The sequence below is a fragment of the Lycium ferocissimum genome, chromosome 9 (assembly GCF_029784015.1).
Source record: "Lycium ferocissimum isolate CSIRO_LF1 chromosome 9, AGI_CSIRO_Lferr_CH_V1, whole genome shotgun sequence".
Classification (NCBI taxonomy): Eukaryota; Viridiplantae; Streptophyta; class Magnoliopsida; order Solanales; family Solanaceae; genus Lycium; species Lycium ferocissimum.
In genome coordinates, this window is record NC_081350.1 from 45648591 (window position 1) to 45669088 (window position 20498).

The 20498-nt window shown below is 34.7% G+C and overlaps 1 protein-coding gene and 1 pseudogene across 1 annotated transcript; both read right to left on the reverse strand.

Moving 5' to 3' along the window:
- Positions 1-11130: 11130 nt before the first annotated feature.
- On the reverse strand, positions 11131-14043 carry LOC132031065 (UDP-glucose flavonoid 3-O-glucosyltransferase 6-like). The gene is made up of 3 exons (XM_059420915.1): positions 13625-14043; positions 12291-12985; positions 11131-11659 (listed from the first exon to the last, which is right to left on the reverse strand). Exons 1-3 carry the CDS (start codon positions 13965-13967, stop codon positions 11249-11251), a joined length of 1449 nt encoding a protein of 482 aa, XP_059276898.1. The 5' UTR covers positions 13968-14043; the 3' UTR covers positions 11131-11248.
- A 4819-nt stretch (positions 14044-18862) lies between these two features.
- Positions 18863-19907, reverse strand: LOC132031955 (UDP-glucose flavonoid 3-O-glucosyltransferase 6-like; annotated as a pseudogene).
- Positions 19908-20498: the final 591 nt, after the last annotated feature.

Here is a 20498-nt window from a genome sequence, read left to right on the forward strand (position 1 = left end):
ATTTGTTTTATTAAACAGGAAAAACTTAATAAACAATATATATTATATTTATTGTTTTCTTAATTGTGAAAAGAGCTAAAACAACAGCTAAAATAGAAAGGAGGAAGTACTATATAACAGTAACTGCACCATGGTATACCCTCTTCTCCAATTTACATAGACACAGTTGGCACAAGAGCTTTAAACAAATGAAGAATTTTTTAACTTGCGGTCTTAAACATATCGTAACATGCGTAGCTATAAATTTTTTGAAATTTGTGGCCTCAAATATGTCATAATATTTGTGTGGTTATAAAAAAATTTAATTATAAATAAAGTAAAAAGTACAGATTTATTTGTTTTTATATATAGAAACTAATCTATCATTTAATAAAGAAATAAAATCATATAAATTGAAATAAATGGAGTAGTATCTTTTGAATTTAGAAGGTAGTCTGTCTCACATTTCTTGGCCCCAATATCGGGTAATCTCTCTATATAATAAGGCTGGGAATAGCACAGGCTGAGTTGGCACCTTTCTAAGGCCTGGATTCCTATTTATCTTTTTTGTAGTTTTTTTTTTCTTTTCATTTTTCCTTAATTATTCCATTTTACTTAATATACATAAAATGCCAAAAGTCACGACTAATTAAAGCCAGCTAACAGCCGTGTCAGTCCCCTAATCGCTCAATTGGAAAACCCAAAGGGGTTGTTTGGTGCATGGTATAAGCTGGGATATCCCTTCTTATCCCATTTATCCTGAATTATTTTATGGGGTTTAAAATTTATCATAGCTACATTTTTAATGTTTACATGGCAGAGCTTTTTTTTTTTTTTTGCCGTATTCATTTTTTTTTCCGCTGTACACATTTTTTTTTTTGCTGTATTCATGAATACAGCTAATTTTTTTCGTTTTTCACTGTATTCATGAAATGATTATCTGTATTCATAAACGGGCTCATTGTATTCATGAATATGGGGAGTAGAACTGAATACATAACAACATAGATACTCCAAAAATTAATAAATACACACTAAAAAAAAAAAATACAATCTAAAATATTAACAAAAAAAGCTCAAAAAAGTGAATACAATCGTCTTAATCGTGAATACAAGAACACCAACCACTACTTCCGGCCAGATCTGTTGACAATGTCTGGTCAGGTCTTCCGGAAATTTCACAACAACAACAACAACCGCCCTTATGCGCCGCCGTGGTTGGCAGATGATGATTTCCGGCTAGATCTGCCGGAAATTTCATAACAACAATTTTGCTATTCTCTTGGCTTGTTATCTGTTTCGCTGTTTTTGAAATGGATTATCTTAATTGTTCTCCCATTAGGTTGATGGGGATGGCAGTGGAAATGCAAAATCTTTAATGGATAAAATAGCAGATATGAAAGTGAGGCTCAGAAGTCATTTATGCACCGGTGAGCAGATCTCTTTTTTGGCTTCCATCTTGAATTTGAGGCTCTTTGCTTCAGATCTAGTGGATTCAGTGGAAGCAGCCGGCGTTAGATCTGGTGGTGGTCGGGGTCAGACCTGGAGCTCCGGCGTCATTATGGCAGCGTGGTTGTTGGCCGGCGCTCCGGCGGTTGTCCATCACCTGAGCAGAAAAAGCACAAAAAAATTATAAATAATAAAAATAAAATATTCTACTTTAAATATATATGTAACTATTAATTGTATTTAACATATTATTCTTAGCTATAGGATGTAATTAATCTAAACTATAGTTACTAAATATAAATATGTATTAGTAGTTAGTTATGCTATGTAATTTTTCCTTATTTTATCCCATCTAATCCCAAATAAATTAGTCCCGAAATTATAATCTCGGGATAATTTTAGCGAACTACCAAACGACCACAAAGACCTCATTAACCTGCCTGCGCCTGCCTGCCTCATTAACCTGCCTGCCTTTCCAACACAATGACGAAGAATAAAATCAATGGTCCTACAAGAGTTTTTTCCATTCTCACTCGGTTGAAGCCGCTGTAAGAGTTTTCTCTCCACCGGTACGCAACTACTTTCATCCCCGTCTCCTAATCTAATAGAATGGAAGTTTCTTCTCTTTAACCTTCTTTCTTCATCTTCTTTGTATAGTTATACTCCATTGGTTGCGCAAATAAGTGACTAATTTAGATCCACTTAGTTGATCTTGAATTTGGTAACTTCTGATTTTATTTCAAACAAGAACTAACACGTGCATTTCTTGAAAATCTTGGAATCTGATATTCTCACTCTGTGTTCTCTCTTTTTGTGTAGGGAAAATGTCTTTGAAAAGTGGTAAATTTATGGGAATACTTGCAGGTATTATAGGCATCTTTTGAATTTCGCTGGAAGTTTTTACTCTTGAATATTGGAGTTTACTTCCTCTCTCCGATTGTTATATTATTAGCCTCTAAATTACATTCATACGATACAATGCAAGGTTCTGTAAATACCTTCCTATTTTTCTTTTAGTCTTTTATCCTTCTTTCTGCTCTTTTTTTCTTTGCATAATGTCAGTTTATACTTTTGTATTGTTCAAAAGTTCTTATTTCTTTTTCTAGACATAAGGAAATAAAAATGTAATGAAATTTTATTTGAATTTAGAGTTGGATCTGCACGAGAAACCACTATAAGATTTGGGAGTTAGATTTCAAACTCCCAAAAAATAGGAGGAAACACAATGTTAACGGGCAATTATTACACAACTTAATAATTCGAGGTTTATTGGTAGAACCTTTCCAGTTCTTAATATTATTCAGCCTATTTGAACTATTTTAGGGTAATTATAGTTTGTTGGGCTATTATGTTCGTTCTTTTATAGTATGAGCGAATAAAAGTAGGAGTTACAGTGATCCACATAAATACATAGATGAATATGGTCCTCTTTAATTCAGTAATGCGTCTGTATTTTAGCCTCTATATGCACACTTAGGTGCCTCGCTGATAAATTATGAGTTCACTTTTTTTTTTCTTGTGTCAAGTTTAGATATTTTTTAAGATTTGGTTAGCATGATCTGATGCTCCTTTCTCAAAATACCCTCCAATGAAGGTTACATTAATTAGGATAGCTGCAGCTACAATTTCGTTTCTTGTGGAGCCACTTTAAAGTTTAATCATACTTACATGGCATATTTTATACTTCTCAGTTGTTGCTAATGATATTGCAAGATGCAACCCACAGCCTTGATTAGTATAGATTATGAGAGAAACAAAGCATTCTCTAAGGCACATTTTGAAATACTTGACACTTAGCTGATAATGTTGTTGACGTTAGTGTTTTCATTACTCTTACTCCTTGCTTTAATTTTGAAAGAAATCTTTAATTTGTCACTTGTGGAAATCCTAGCATTTAACGGAGAGTGTAATTAGTATCGGCTACTACTCAACGGTTCACCTAATAGAAACATTTTGCATTTGGTTATGTGTTGCTTTCTGATGCTTTTGTTGAATACTTCGGCAAAAGAAGGCATAGGATGACCACAAGGTTATGAGATGCAGTTAAACAGAAGTTATTTTCATACTTCTTAAATTTCTTTACATTGTGCTTATGGAGTTGTAATACAGCAATCCTCCAAGAAGTAAATTGCCAGATTTATGGCTACCTATGAGGTTTCATGGCCCTGTGAAGAGCAAAATTAGTAGCTAATCAAGAATTTGGATTTCGTCAGAACCCATCCAACTAGTAAGTCACTTTATTTCCTTTCATTCCTACAGAATGCATCCATTGAGCCCTGCATGGCTGCATCTGCTGATTATTGTTTGCTATCCAGGCAAATTTGATTCAACTAGTAAGTCACTTTATTTCCTTTCATTCCTACAGAATGCATCCATTGAGCCCTGCATGGCTGCATCTGCTGATTATTGTTTGCTATCCAGGCAAATTTGATTTGTGTATATTTTTTTATACATACAAGTTTGGAATCGCAGGATAGAGATTGAAGGTACATTCTCTTTCAAATTGAAGGGGGAAAAAGCATGAAGTTGGGGTTCATTGGAAGAGTTTACCTTAAAATATGATCTTACATTAATTCTCCAACAGTGATCGCTGGCTGAGTAACGTTTCAAATAGCCAATGGTTTCCCTAAGAAAAGGCCAAACCACGTTGCCTGGGGGAAGATTTAGGATCTTCCGTTGAATAAGTACAACGAAGATCGGGAAGACAAGAATAGCAAAAAGAGAGTCAGACATGGAGACCGGCTAATGACTTCACTGGCTCGAACAAGAATCTTTGTTCCTCTCTTTATTGCTGGAGCAGATCGGGAATAAGATAATAGTTATAGCAGGTTAATATGTAAACCGACAAAAGAATCAAACCGATAAACCGGTCAAACCGAGAAAAAAACCCGACAAGAATTTGGTTTGAGCAAATGTTGGAAAAAAATGCAAGTACGGTTTGGTTTGGTTTTAACTAAAAAAAGTCAAACCAAACCAAACCAACCCGACATTACATGTATTCAATTTTTAAAATATTTTATACATAAAAATATTTATTTGTAAAGTAATTTATAAATATTTCTTAAATTTTTTCGTAATTTTTTATCTATTATCATATTATTCAAAGAACTTTTAATTTTGAATGTCAATAAGTTTTATATCCTATGGATGTTAGTAACTCAAATAAAGTCCAAACCAAAACTAACTCAACACTAATCCTAACAAAAGAAATTCAATTTACCACTAGAAATGACAATAATGTTGGATATCTATTCTTTAGTTTTGCATAATTGATTTAGAGAGTAAAAATACATAACTTAAGTTTTTTTTTTCTTTGTCATATAATTAATACTTATTTTAGCATGACTTAGTATTTTTATTATGGTCATTTTCTTTTATGGCTTGTTAATTAGCAATATTTATTTTAACCGATTATATTAGCTTTTGTTGAATATTTTAATACAATGTCATCACTCTTTTCACATTTTGTGTTATTTTCTTAAGAAACACCTTAATTATATAATTGTATCTTACTAGGACTAAAGAAATATTTAAAGTAAAAGTTATATGTTTTGTATCAAGACTATTTTAAAAAAAACCCGAAAAATCCGAACAACCCGAGAAAACCCGAACAAGGTTGAAAAAAAAGAATTTTATTGGTTTGGTTTGGTGTATAAATTTTAAAACCCGACGCAATTGGTTTGGTTTGGTGTTTAAAAATCCGAAACCTTCCATAACACTTAGTTATAGCAGGTTAATATGTAGTTTAAGAATCTTCCTATTGTGGTCAATTTGAAACTAAACTTGGACAAGAATTATGTTAGAGCAAATCACAAACATGCAAGTACGGTTTTAAAACATCAAACATAGGATGCCAAATTTCGAAACAGTATCGTGTTAGATTTGTTATCCAAATTGCTACTTATTTTTTTTATTAGGATTAGCCAAGTTATTTTAAGTTAAAACATCTTATAATATGACATGGAAAGTTCTGTATACTATTTATGTGAAATTACTACATTGAGAATTTTGGAGCTAATTATTGGAACAACAGACTGAAGATCATACTTAACCTGCTGATCCATTCAAATATTCCTTGATGTTTAGTTTTATGATCGCGCGCGCGAGCGAATTTACTAGTTTAGGAATAAAAAGGCAAAAAAAAAACTTAAGAGGGTATCTGTATCCTCAACTTTATTATACATATTTTTTCATAAATCATATTCTATTTATAGCCTGTCCATACTTTTAGAATGTCAAAATCTTGTTTTAAAAAAAAAAAAAAAAAAAAAGAAAACACTTATTTTTTTGAGTTTAGGTGTTTGGTAAGCTTTTAGAAAGAAAAAAAACTAAATTATTTTGAATAGTAGAAGTTTCTTTTCAAAAGCTAAAAAGTATTTTTTTGTTAGAAGCACTTTTGAAACCTTAGTGAAGCACAAGTTACTATTCTAATATTATCAAAAGTGTTTTTAAATTGATTAGCCAAATACAAACTGCTACTTACCAAAAATATCCAACAACAAGAAGAAGGAAAAGGATTCAATAAAGGAATTATCGAGCACTTGGCGATCTCATGGTGACTCATTGTTTCGATCAGATGTGTCGATATCAATGGTGACTCATTACTTTGATAAATCATTTCTTCGGAGAGAAGAAGATTATGCGAACTCTTACTCTAAATCTCACTTATCAGATTCTATTATGGAAGACACAATTTTTCTGAAGAACTCGCCATGATATACCTAATCCATGAATAGTATCAGGAAAAATAGATACAAATTTTTGACTGCTACTTAGTATTGGCAATAGCTCTATAAAAGTATCTAAAAATTTCACATTTAGATATTTATACCCCGTCGAGGTAAGGAACCATGAGATATATGTTTGGCATAGATTACATTTTGAGAGAGTTCATGAAAAGGCGTTGTCTCTGCAGCAGGATCCCGATTTGAAATCAAAATAAGAGGCTCGAACCATTTCTTCTGACTATTTTTTAAATCCGATTATTGGTTGATCGTATATTTCATAATAGTGCTATGATTCAGAGTATTCTTTCCTATTTGATCCTTTTGAATCCATATTCGAAGTTGTGATCAGATCTATTCATGGAAAAGAATCGATTCAATACATTTCTTATGTACCCATGTGTACTATATTAGATTTGAATCAGATAGCGGATCAATCTTTATTGTGTGACTTACTCCATTATGTTGTTGCTAGCAAATACCACTCTTTTTTATTTTTATTTTGGATCTTTCAAATCATTCCCGCAGGAGATCCGGACACATTTTTTTCTGATCCTTCAAGAAAAAGATTCATTCTATTCATTAAAAAAAAGAAAAAAAAAAAGGGGGAGACAGAACCAATAAATATTTCTTTTTCGATTCATCCCTAGCCTCATTCTAGACCTCTATTTGATCCAATCCGCATGAATCAGTAGAAAAGGTAAATTTGTTATGATATACCAGATTCGGCTTAACTATTGAAAGAGTGAATAGATTTTCCATTTCTTGAAGTCTCTTTACTTTTCGAAAAATACTTCAGAAAAACAGAAGTAAGTCCTTAGCATCAAAGACGTAAAAGTATTTAAAAACAGTGCCATAACATGCAAAGCCGTAATATTCACAAGAATTTAATAAGAGTTAGAAATAAATTTATATTTATTTTATTTTAAGTCACCAGCCCAAGTTTTATTATCAAAATGGGCCATGTATTTTAGCCCTTGTCCGGATTAACCCGTATTATACATTGAAATTAGGTCACTTTCTTATCCTTTTTTTGCGCGGATTGTCCTTCATTTGGGGTGGTCTTTAATTTTTACCCTTCAAATTGGTGGTCTTTAAGTTTTGCCCTTCTCCTAATTTCCCGAGGTTATGGGTTCGAACCTAGGCAGAGTCTTGAAGGCACAAATCTGCCTTGTGAATTCAAACTCTACCTTGTGATTTTTTAAAATTTTTGACAGAGCGGGAGTTCGAACCCAAAACCAAGGAATTTTTAGCGAAGGGTACAAGTTAAAGACCACCAATTTGGGGACAAAAATTAAAGACCACCACAGCGAAGTGCAATCCTACAAATTGCCCCATTCTTATTTCTTTTATTCAACTCAGTTGCCTCTTGATTGTTAGTTGACAAATTAGATTTGTTGTTGTGTTTAGATATCTGATTTTGTAATATTTAAGTGGTGAAGATCATATTAGAAAGGTAACCCACCATTGTTGCAGGCTTGACGAAATGAAGTCTGAATTTCAAATCTAATTTTGGTAAGAATCTTGAATTAGTTTGTCTAGACTGTTTGAAAATGGTCTAATGAGATTGTCTACAAAATTTGAAGTTGTTTGGTGGAGATTTGTAACAGTTTTGAACAAGAATTGTAGCTGAAAAATCGCCAAAAAAAAAAAAAGTCTATGTAGCTAGATACGTGTTATACACTGTTATTCAGTACTTTATACAAGGAAGAAGATTTTTCATACATTACTACACACTCTTATTAGTTTATACAAGGTATATACATTATTTATATAAGTGTATCAATACAATATAATAATGTATAATGATGTATAAACATTGTAGCAAAAAAAAAATTAAAAAAAAATGGTTGACTATGCAGGTGTTAATTAAAAACATGGCTATGTGGTGCGAAGTGTTGCATTGAGCGGTATATTCTACCATTACCAAAATATATTGCATGAATTACACATATAGGATCTTCGAGTGCCACCATTTAATTTTTTTTTTTTTTAAACAAACAGTGCAACAATGATTGTTTCACCAGAACATGGGGCAAATTCTTGGTGGGTTGCCACGAGTTCTTATTTGATATTGGGCAAGATTTATCTTAACAAAGTGATGGTGATCGTTAGGATTTTGGCCACAAATCCCGACAAATCGCCAGTAATTCATTACCAATACCTGCCTTTCCAGCAAGTTTGATAATTTCAGAATTTCGTCACATATTCTAATGGATCACAAGGATCTTTTCAGTATTTGTGGTTGAAATCCTGGCGATTCGTTAGGATTTGTGGCCAAAATCCTGAAGAACACTATAACTTCTTGTTTAAAAATTTCAACAACACATTTTTGCTTCAAAATTGATTCGATCCAACTCTAAGTTTGAAATATGAACAACTACGCTAGTATATATATATTTATATAACTTTTGCTAACAGGACAAAAAATTAAACACCAGTCTTTCAAAAGCCCTCCTGTTAAAGTTCCTCAAGTATCTGTGTAATTTTCCCTTCTATAAAATCAAATCGTATAAATGACCTCTCTCCATTACCCTTTAGGCCTGTTATTATTTATTGCAGGCCCTGCGGCTAAACCTAGTCCAACTCCTTTAATACCACACTTCCTATATATACATACATATATATACACTTTTTATTCTTTGCTCTCGCTTTTCACATAAAGATACTATGGTTGTCTGCCACAACCAAGTATACATGGGAAGAAGAAGAATATTATTCTTGCCTTCTGGCAATTCCGCCCGAGCTTGTCTTTGAAACTCTGAAACCGGTTCCTGCCAACACTACAACAAAATATGCTTTTAGCGGCAATTAATTCGCGCAATAACTTAATAATTATATTCTAGAATCAGGGAATACCAAACTTTAGCCCTAACAATAAATGCAGCTAATTAAAGGCTTTAACGACCTTGGATCTAATGGCATTACCCAATTGCTGGTAAATGTTTTTGTGGCAATAAATATTGCTGCTAAAAGGAAAATATATTGCCACTAAAAGCCTCTTTTGGTGTAGTGCAAGTCTTTAATGCATTTTAAGTGCGTTTCAAGATCCTTTGGCTCCGTTATAGCAGAACCCTTATTGGTTGAAGCACATCAAAGAAGTTCTGAGGCTCAATTCCTTGTGAGTTGCATAGGTTTGGGTCACAACGATGTCATATACCATCTAGGCCTGCAAAGAGAAAAAAAATCATCAAGATCGCTTAGCTTGTGTTACTTGTTCCATCAAGAACTTGGATGAGCCATGTTTTCGAAATCTTGATTCTTTGCAATCTATCAATGGCCTAGTTTGTATGCGGAACAATGGTCAAAATGTTGCTATTTGCAATCCTTTCACAAGAACATGTCTTTCTTCCCAAACAATCCGCGAAAAAAAATTATAAGTTCAATTACTCATTGCTGCTTATTAGGTTTTGATCCCACCACCAAGAAACACAAAGTATTGAAGGCAGATTTGCAATTTAATTATGAAACTAGGGATGATACATATAAAAGTGAGTAACTGGATTTTCACCATTCGGCTGGACAAATCGTGGAGAGAGGTAAATATTCCCAATTTTTGCTTTATAAGCCAAAATTGTGTTTGTATTGACGGGGTCATTTATTGTGTCACAGTCAAATTAAACAATGTGACATAGTCGTATTCAGTGTTGGAGAAGAAAAACTAATTCGATCCATCTACTACCCCGATGGGGTACAAGGATACTCACCAAAAATAGTAGAAATAAAGGGGCAAGTCGCACTTTTGGATCACTCAAATTTTCGAGGCGATGGAAACATACGTTTATATGTTCTTCTAAATAGTACTGGCGAAACTGAAACATGGGTGAAGCACACGATTGAGCTACTATCAGAGTTACTAATAAACACATACCCCTTATCCCAAGGGAGAGATTGTATCATTTTTGACTCGTGGGGTTCCGCCCATGTTCTTATATGACATTGAAAGGAAAGAATGGAGAATAGTTGAGATACAAGAAATTTATGAACGAGAATATAGCCATGACAGTAAGATTTGTGTTGCGCTAAATCTTTTTGGAGAATATTTGGTCCTTGAGATAATTTCTACTACGGTTGGATGGTTGAGGAGAATCAGCCGGGGCAGAGCTAGGGGTGCATTAGGTTGTCGGAAAATTAAAACAAGTCAAAATTATTGTTTATGTATATATAGAAGACTTTGAATTCTCTTGGCTTCTTCGTGTGTTTACTTCTTTATTATATTTTGAATTTCCTGAGTGAAAATCTTGCTTCGTCACTAGCCTCGGTCCTCTTTATGGTTCAGAATATTTAAGAGAAATAAATAAAGAGTAATTTATTTTTACTGAAAAAATATTTTGTTGAACTTATAGATAGATTCTACACACAACGCATACAATTTTTTAGACTAGTATCATGTTAGACATCTTCAAAAGAATACACAAGGTTACATGGATAACTGTATATCAAACATTACTTGGTTTCCTTTAACTTCAGAATGACATTGTATAACTTCCGCAAGAACGTCTATATGCTGCATGGGAGTGCGTACGTTCTGAACAAAATTAGTTGCATGCAAATTTGACTCACTTTAACTAGGGGCAACCCAATAAAATATGTGGTGTAAAGTCAAAACTCAAAAGAAACCTTAATGTCAATTATTGTAAATTATAATAAAAAAATTGAAGCATGTGAGGTGTGACGAAAGAAAATTTAGAAAAAATGTTACGAGTTTCTCGTGTGTTATAGTTTATTGGAGAAGTAATAGGAGCCTCTAGGTAATAAAGTTTGTTAGTGTCGCCTTATTTGCCATCCTGGAAAAAACCTTCTTCACTTACTGGCCTGAAATATGTGTATGTCATGTGAAACAAATTGAGATCAGTAAAGATATTACAACCACCAAAAAAAAAAAAAAAATTGGGCTTGTGCACAGCATGAGCAACCTTCACTAGAAAAAGAAAAAAAGAAAAAAAAAAAAAAAAAAAAAAAAGCAACCTTCACTGGTAACTTAATAAACGAGGGTACATAACCAACTAAATCGATCAAATTACAAAATACACGTATATTGTATTTTTGTAATGTCGTAAATCCAATGCTATTAGCCAGAATCATATGGCTAATTATCAAGTATTCTCCATGATACACCGGATGAAATCTCCAATACAGGCGTAAGAAGAGCCACCTTCCATTGTTGTCGCTCTGCTCTTGTCCTTCATCTCTTTCACTTTCATCCGGATTTTATTCTCCGGGTCTACAAGTCCCCTCATCGCTTTTTCAATCTCCTCTGCTTTCACTATAATCTCTTGGCCCATCACTTTTGGATCCTTCCTGTAATCCATGCTAATCTCGACTGACATTCCCAAATCCTTAACCAATTGAAATGCATTCGCTTGCTGCTCTGCGTACATTGGCCAAGTAGCCATTGGCACTCCGAAATAAATGCTTTCCAAAGTCGAATTCCATCCACAGTGCGACACAAAGCCTCCCACTGCTTTATGAGACAAAATTGCCAATTGAGGTGCCCATCCTATCACCTGTTAGGAAATGGTAGAGATGGAAATAAGAACTCTTGATAAATAAATTAATAAGATGCAATGATTAGTACTTAATAAAAGATAAAATACTTAAGGAAAAATGTATTTGAGGTACAGTATTGAAGGTGACGTCTTCAGAGTAGATTTTTGTTACTATCTAGATAACAAAATGAAGTCCTACTTGCAAAATACAATGCACCGTCAAAGAACTTTGAAATGTACACTCAAATAGAAGTTCCAAAAAACTCTTAAATCTTTCACCTATTTTTATAGGAATTTGGAGTGACGAAAGAAAGAAAAGAAGCTTTGAGAAGAGCCAAATGATAAAATTATGAAACATTAGATACTTCTTTTAAAATCAATGTTGTGCTTTTAAGCACGCTAAGTTTTAAACCACTTAAAATAAATCTACAACCAGCAAAGGCTGTGGTGTGGTAGTAAATACCCTCCGTCCTTAGCCAAATATACCGGATTCAAGCCTTGAAAATGAAGTCACCTTTGATTGGGTGCAGTTTTACCCCTTAAAGTGAAACTTCCTGAGGCGTATCTGGATAAGTCAGTTAGTAGAGACACGAACACCGTGTGAAAAAACGAAAAATAGAAAAGAAAGGAAAAAAATTAGAAACGTCACCTTTCCAATCCCTTGTGTTCTTTGCAAGAACCCTTCTGGCAAGACTTCTTCAAAATTTTCATAGTCACTTGGAAACCTTGCATCTTTCTCTGGTGGTTGCCTCAATGACCACAAAAACCGACACCCACTATTTTCTAGAGCATAGGCTATTTCCTTAACTTGCTCTTTTTTAAAACTTCCACCACTACCAAAACAGAGGAACACTACAGATGCAGGGGATTGATCATCTAGCCACTTCATAATATTCTTATCTGATTCACCCAAGTTGTCATTTTCAACATTATTAAGGTTCAACACCGGTCCGACAGGGTATACAGGCGGTATATTCTTGTCTCGTAAGAGCGAGTTGATCGCATGGGGCTCGATTTCAACAAATGTGTTTATCATAATACCTTTGGTTTCTCGAATCCTTCTCGTAAGATCGAGATACATGGTGGAACCTCCTCCTTCCTTGTCTAAGGCTACAGAGGGCAAACATTTTGCTGGAAATGGATTGGCATATGTTGATATAGAAAGTTCTGCTTCAGAGTCAAGTTTGTAATTGGTAATATCTATGTTAAGTTCATCACTAAGGATCTGTAAATGAAACTGCAGACCAAGATTGGCTGCATTAGGGGTGTAGAAAACATAGGTTGGTAGCTCAAATTCATTAGCCACATCTATCATAGAGGTGCAGAACAAGTCGATGACGATACCTGCTAGTTAATTTTAGTATCATCAGTTAACTTTATCCACTATAACAATAAAGTCACAAAACTAAATCTTATAACGTTAAAGTAAGTAAAAATCACTAAACTTTACCCACTATAATAGTAAAATCATTACAATTTTCTTTTGGTTGCATTAAAGTTGCTCGGTGTTATCCATTATGACAACAAAGCACTAAATATTGCCCACCATAACGATAAAATTTACCCATCAAGGTGACTTTACTTTTGTAGTGGGTAAAGTTCAATTATATTTATGTAACAAAACGTAATTTATTAACTCCGCTATTTTAGTAGATAAAGTTCACCATCAACCTAAATAACAATTTTTTTGTCTGCAGCAGTTAGGGGCGGTCTACACCTTAAGTTACGAGTTCGACAGCACCCACTAACTTATGCCCAAATTTATGTGTTTGCATTAAGAAATCGCGTATATGTCATGAACCCAACTGTTAATCTTGTCCTAACTTTAGAACTCAGAAATTTAAAATTCTGAATCAGCCTCTGTAGCAAAGTTCGAGCCCGCTATATGTGTGTAACTCACACATCACGGGTTATGATCTTACCACTAGACCAAAACCTGGGCAACTAAAGTTCAGTAATCATACGTGAAATTAATCTGAATACCTGCTAGTGTAATATTTGATTGGGACTTGAGAATTTCAGCAATAACATCTCTAACTGCAGACTTAAGACCAGGAATAAAAGAGGTGAAAATATTCCCTTTGAGTAGCTGCAAAACAGATTCATCTTGACGGAGTTGAATGAATTTCAAATTTGTGCTGAAATTGGAAACTGATTTGATATAAGAACTAAGCTTGTTGTCATTAGGTAATTGAATAATTAGGACTGTAATGAACATGTGCTTTTCTCTAGTTATGAGTAGCTTTGCCATTTCTACTGTGGATACTAAATGACCAATTCCTGGACAAGGAATGAAGATCAACTCTATGTTCTTGGTTCCTTTCATTTTTTTTAAGTTTTTTTTTTTGGCTCAAAGGTTTATGCCAACTTGAAGTTTGATATTGGTAGAAACTTGAAGGAAAATGGACTTTTGTTATGTTTGACGATGACTCTTGTAATTAGGTATTTATAAGATGAAGATGTAACATGTTACTTGGAGTGAAGACAAGAGTGATTTGTCTCGTCACTAAGAATGACAATAACCTCACATCTAAGCAGGACTGCAGGAGCTAATCTAGAATTTAATTTTTATAGATTCAATTTTCAAGTTTTTTAGCATTGAACTCATTATATTTGAAGTTATGAATGCATATTTATTACTCCGTTACAAGTCAAACTAAAAATGTCTTTAAGTTTTTTAGCATTGAACTCATTTATTAAACTTTGTGACTAGTTAAATTAAGACAATCTTTTTGGAACAGAGGGAGTATAGTTTTACTAGAGTTTTATACACAATTTTATCATCTGCGCAAAAGATACTAAGTTCAGATGAACTTTATATCGTAACTTTGGATCCGCCTTGCATACAAGGGTGTGGCCTATATATGTTAATTAAATGCATGTAAATATTACAGATCAGGATTTAAATTTTGGTAGAAACGAAAAAAAACTAGGCGATTTCTTCTTATTTATCTAACTTTTGATAATTAGAGTTACGCACTTGTGCTAGTAAAAGTAAATAGATACTCGACGAAATTGTTAAAAGGCGCTCAAGTTGATCCAGATATGAGTGTTATCTTACAAAAATAAGGGATGACAATGATGTGGCGTAGGTGGAAAATATTTTATATGGAAATATCTGACTAGATATGAGTGTTATCTTACAAAAATAAGGGATGACAATGATGTGGCGTAGGTGGAAAATATTTTATATGGAAATATCTGACTAAAGAGGAGTAAGTGCTGAAAAAGAAATAGATTTGTCTTGGTGATCAAGAATGGCAATGATGTCATGGCATTGCTGGTTTGTCTTTTAATACTTTGAAATCAATTCATGTTTTGGTGTAAAGGGAGCTGAGGGTGTTGACCAAATCCTTATTAGAGTTAGTGATTTCCTTGATAAGATTTAACAAAAAAAAAAAAAATTGTAACTTCGGAAATATTGCATATTACCTGCTAATCTCCTATATTAGATTAGAGCCACCTGTATGAGCTTGATTCACTGGGCCAGTCCAGATCAGCCCGTGATTTGACGAGGCTACGAATTTTTTTCATTTTTTTGCGCGGATTGCCCTTCTTTTGGGGTGGTCTGTAAACTTTGCCCCTCATATTTGTGATCTTTAAATTATGCCCCTCATATTGCTGGTCTTTAATTTTTGCCCTTCGCATTGCAACTCTGAGCCTTCACGCAGAAAAAGCATGAGGTTCTGAGTTCGAACCCTGCTCAAGTATAAATTAAAAAAAAAAATTGCAAGGCAAGATTTGGGTGGCGTGTATGTCGACCGATACACTGTTAAGGAATTACTAAATTTATGCCGGATCCGGCATACTCATGCCTTATGGGCAGACTTGGCATAAGTATGCCGGATCCGACATAACTTTGGTAATTCCTTAACAAGTTTATGCCCGTGGGGGCATACTTATGGGCAAACTTTTAATGGGCAAACTTTATGCGACCCGACATAAACTTGTGAAGGAATTACCAAAGTTAAGCCGGACCCGGCATACTTATGCCAAGTCTGCCCATAAGGCATAAGTATGTCGGGTTCGGCATAACTTTGGTAATTCCTTCACAAGTTTATGCCGGTGGGGCATACTTATGGGCAAACTTTTAATGGATAAAGCTTATGCCGGATCCGGCATAAACTTGTGAAGGAATTACTAAAGTTATGCCGGACCCAGCATACTTATGCCAAGTCTGCCCATAAGGCATAAGTATGCCGGGTCCGACATAACTTTGATAATTCATTCACAAGTGTATGCTGGTGGGGGCATAGCGAAATTTAAACTCTGCCTTATGATTTTTTTTTTAAATTTTGACTGTGTGGGGGTTCGAACCTGAAACCCATGGGTTTTAGCCGAAAGGCAAAATTTAAAGATTTCAAATATGAGGGGCAAAATTTAAAAACCACCCTAAAAGAAGGGCCCAATTTTTTTTATCCATTTAAGAAAGATGCTTTTTAGCCCAGCCTATGTAATTCCGTCGGTCCATGAGTCTTGAGCGAGGTTGGGTTGTCTTAATAATAAATTATGGTGATCGTTAGAATTTTGGCCACAAATTCTAAAAAAATTGCCAGTAATTCATTACCAATACTTGCCTTACCAAAGAAGTTATGGTAATTTCATAATTTTGGCCACACATTCTAATGGATCACCCGGATCTTTTCAGTATTTGTGGTTGAAATCCTGGCGCTTCGTTAGGATTTGTGGCCAAAATCCTAAAGATCACTATAGCTTCTTGTGTAGAAATTTCAAAGAAAAACTTTTTGCTTCAAAATTGATTCGATTCAACTCTAAATATGAAGCGCGGACAACTAGTGTGTGTATATATAGCTTTTGCTAACAGGATAAAAAGATAAACACCAGTCTTTCAAAAGCCCTTCGGTAATTTTCCCTTCTATAAAATCAAATCAGGTAAATGACCTCTCTCCATTACCCTTTAGGCCTGCTTAGAGCTGTCAAAACGGACTAGCCCAGCCCATCCGGGCTAGCCCACATAGGCTTTGAAATTTGACAGGCCAGACCGGGCTGACCCACAATTTTGATGGGCCTTTAAACAGCAAGCCCAACCCATCACTATGTGTGGGCTGCGGGCCTAGCTGGGCTAGCCCACCTTTTTTAAGAAAATAGTTTCTATAATTCTTTAATTTAAAATCTAATATAAAAATGCTAACATAAATATTTACAAGACAATATTTACATGGTGTTGCTACTTGCTAACCAAGTCTCAATCCACAAATAAAATGATTCTAATAGTGCTTATTAAGCTTGGCTTCAAGTAAAGATTGATATGGCTTCGGTATGAATGCAAATATTTTGGGTACAACTGAACAAAATAACGATCTTGTAGGACCAAACCTTCTGCAAACTGAATAACTTTTGACATTGTTAACGCTTAACATGTTAATAATTAATATCACTCGAACCAAATAGAGATATTAATAGCAAACTAAACAGTTAATGAGTAGCAATACAACTAGCTAAATAGAAATATTAACCTACCTTTGTTCCAATAGATGTCAATAAAATGCAAAAGAAAATGACAATATTTTATCCATAAAGTAAAAATAAACTTCTCAAAGAAACTTTCATGGCTCTTATGGCATATCCAACAACAGCACATCATCTTCGTCAAGCACGTATGAATATGCTCGTGACAAGGTTGTCTTAACATATTCACTTTCTTTATATTTCTTTTATATTTAATTAATGTTTTTTATTTGGCCCACGGGCCGACCCAACCCACGGCGCGCTCAAGCCCACAGGCCAGTGGGCTTATTCGGGCTGGACTAAAAAGCCTCATTCTTAAATGGGCTCCAAAAATTCAAGCCCAACCTTATCAAATCAAGGGCTGGGTTGGGTCGGCCCATGGGCCATAGCCCACTAGTAGATATGGTCGAGATGTTGCTATTTGCAGTCCTTTCATAGAACATGTCTTTCTTCCTTTTTTTTTTTTTTTTTTGGCACGGATTGCCCTTCATTTGGGTGGTCTTTAATTTTTGTCCTCTGCCTTAGCAAACAAAAAAAAAAAAAAGGCAAAGGCAGAAGGCAAAAATTAAAGCAGAATTTGCATGGACAGATTTGCAAAATTCTGCCTTAAGGGCCAAGGCAGAATTTGCAAAGGCAGAGGACAAAAATTAAAGCCACCAATTTGAGGGACCAAAATTAAAGACGACCCCGAGTGAAGGGCAATTTTGCAAATTGCCCTCTTTCTTCCAAATCAATCCAAGGAAATAATTATAGGTTCAATTACTCGGTGCTCCTTATTAGGTTTTGATCCCACCACCAAGAAACACAAAGCATTGAAGGCGGATAGGATTACTTTTGAACCTTTGAATCGTACATATAAAGTGAGTAACTGGATTTTCACTACTGAGCTGGACAAATCGTGCAGGAAGCTAAATATTCCTCCCAATTTTTACCCTATGAAGCACAATTGTGTTTGTGTTTGTATCGACGGGGTCATTTATTGTGTTAATTCATTCGGATGACAACGTGACATAGTTGAATTCAGTGTTGGAGAGGAGAAGTTAATTAGATCTATCTTGTTCCCTGATGGGGCACGGGTATGCATTGATAATTTCAAATACTCACCAAGAATAGTAGAAATAAAGGGACAAGTCGCACTTGTGGATCACTCAAATTGTCGAGGCCATGGAAACATACGTTTATATGTTCTTCTAAATGGTACCTGTGAAACTGAGACATGGGTGAAGCAAACGATTGAGCTACCATCAGAGTTACTATTAAACACATCTTTTAACGCTTTATTTACCCCTAATCCTAAGGGAGAGATACTATCAGTTCCAACTCGTGGTGTTTCGCCCGTGTTCATATGACATTGGAAGGAAAGAATAGAGAATAGTTGAGATACATGAAATTTACGAACGAGCATATAGCCATGACAGTAAGATTTGTGTTGCGTTAAATCTTGTGGAGAGTATTTGGTCCTTGAGATAATTTCTACTACGGTTAGATGGTTGAAGAGACTCAGCCGGCGCGGAGCTAGGGGCACATTAGGTTGTCGGAAAATTAAACCATTACAAAGTCAAAATTATTGTTTATATATATATACGAGACAGTTTAATAAAAAATTAAAGTTTTTTTTTTTTTTTTAGTTTTTTACACCATCCAATCCTCGTGCCCCCCCCCCCCCCACACCCCCACCCCAATCCCAACTATACTCCCCACCACCAAAAGTTGCACTCCGAATTCAATAGTGATTTTGCTTTGAGTATATTCAAATGCTCTTAAAATGACATTTTCCTACTTCCGTACCAAACACAAGAAAATGAGTAGGAAAACCACATATTTTCCGAGAAAATATTTTCGTGGAAAACATTTTCCTTGATACCAAACACACCGTAAATTAAGGTTGTGGTGAGGTGGCAAGTACCTCTCCATCCTTAATCAAAAATTTCAAGTTTAAGTTTCTGAAAATGAAGTCACTTTGATAGAGAGCGCTTTATTCCATAAAGTGAAAATTTCTAAAGTGAATTCAGATTAGTCAGGTCCAGTGACAGAGACGTGTGTAAAATGCAAAAAAAAAAAAAAAAAAAAAAAAAAGAAGGAAAAAAAGAAACATCACCTTTCCAATCCCTGGTGTTCCTTGCAAGAACCCTTCTGGCAAAGACATCTTCAAAATTTTCATAGTCACTTGGAAACCTTGCTCATTCTCTGGTGGTTGCCTCAATGACCACAAAAACAGACACCCACTATTCTCCAAAGCATAGGCTATTTCCCTAACTTGCTCTTTTTTAAAACTTCCTCCACTACCAAAACAGAGGAACACTATAGATGCAGGGGATTTATCATCTAGCCACTTCATAACATTCTCGTCTGATGAACCTAAGTTGTCACTTTCAACATTATTAAGGTTCAACACCAGTCCAACAGGGTATATGGGCGGTATATTCTTGTCTTGTGAGGGTGAGTTGATCGCGTGGGGCTCGATTTCAACAAATGTGTTTATCATAATACCTTTGGTTTCTCGAATCCTTCTCGTAAGATCAAGAAACATGGTGGAACCTCCTTCCTTGTCTAAGGCTATGGAGGGCAAACATTTTGCTGGAAATGGATTGAGATATGTTGATATAGAAAGTTCTGCTTCAGGGTTATTTTTGTAATTGGCAACATCTATATTAAATTTATCACTAAGGCTCTGCATATGGAATTGAAGACCAAGAGAGGCTGCATTAGAGGTGTAGAGAACATAGGTTGGTAGCTCAAGTTCATTGGCCACATCAATTATAGAGGTGCAAAACAAGTCGATGAGAATACCTGCCAGTTAATTTTAGTATCGTTAGTCAACTGAATCTACTGTAACACTGAAGTCACAAAACTATAAGTGAATTTTAACTATAACTGTACAAGTTACTAGACTTTAAGCACCATAATAGTGAGTAAATATCTCAAAAGGTCACCCTGTATGAAAAATTATGTAACAAAGTCATTGAACCTTATTTTGTATCAATAAAGTCATTATACTAAGAGATTTTCTCTTATAAAATCACTCAACCAAATTTGTCATTAAAAAACTCCACTTTGCCCGTTTAACATTTTGGGTTTGTGAAATAATACCCCCTTCACATTTTGAATGGGATAATAATCTCCTTGATCTTAAATCAAAGGCTAGAAATGAGTTAAATTATTGCAAAATCCTCAAATTGTATATGGGATAATAATCTCCCACCCCAAATATATATTTTTAACCCTCAACTTTTCATTTCCCAATTCACACCAACAAAAACTCAACACAATGCGAATAATAAGAACACATCTTTTAGCCCTTTATTTACCGTTAATCCTAAGGTAGAGATTGTATCATTTTTGACTCGTGGGGTTCCGCCCATGTTCTTATATGACATTGAAAGGAAAG

Excerpts from the sequence above, each read along its gene's own strand:
- LOC132031065 (XM_059420915.1), bottom strand. The coding sequence starts at position 13,967 with ATGAAAGGAACCAAGAACATAGAGTTGATCTTCATTCCTTGTCCAGGA. Across the intron at positions 12,986-13,624 it reads ATCAAATATTACACTAGCAG|GTATCGTCATCGACTTGTTC; the intron begins GTATTCAGATTA and ends ATTAACTAGCAG. Across the intron at positions 11,660-12,290 it reads GAACACAAGGGATTGGAAAG|GTGATAGGATGGGCACCTCA; the intron begins GTGACGTTTCTA and ends ATTTCCTAACAG.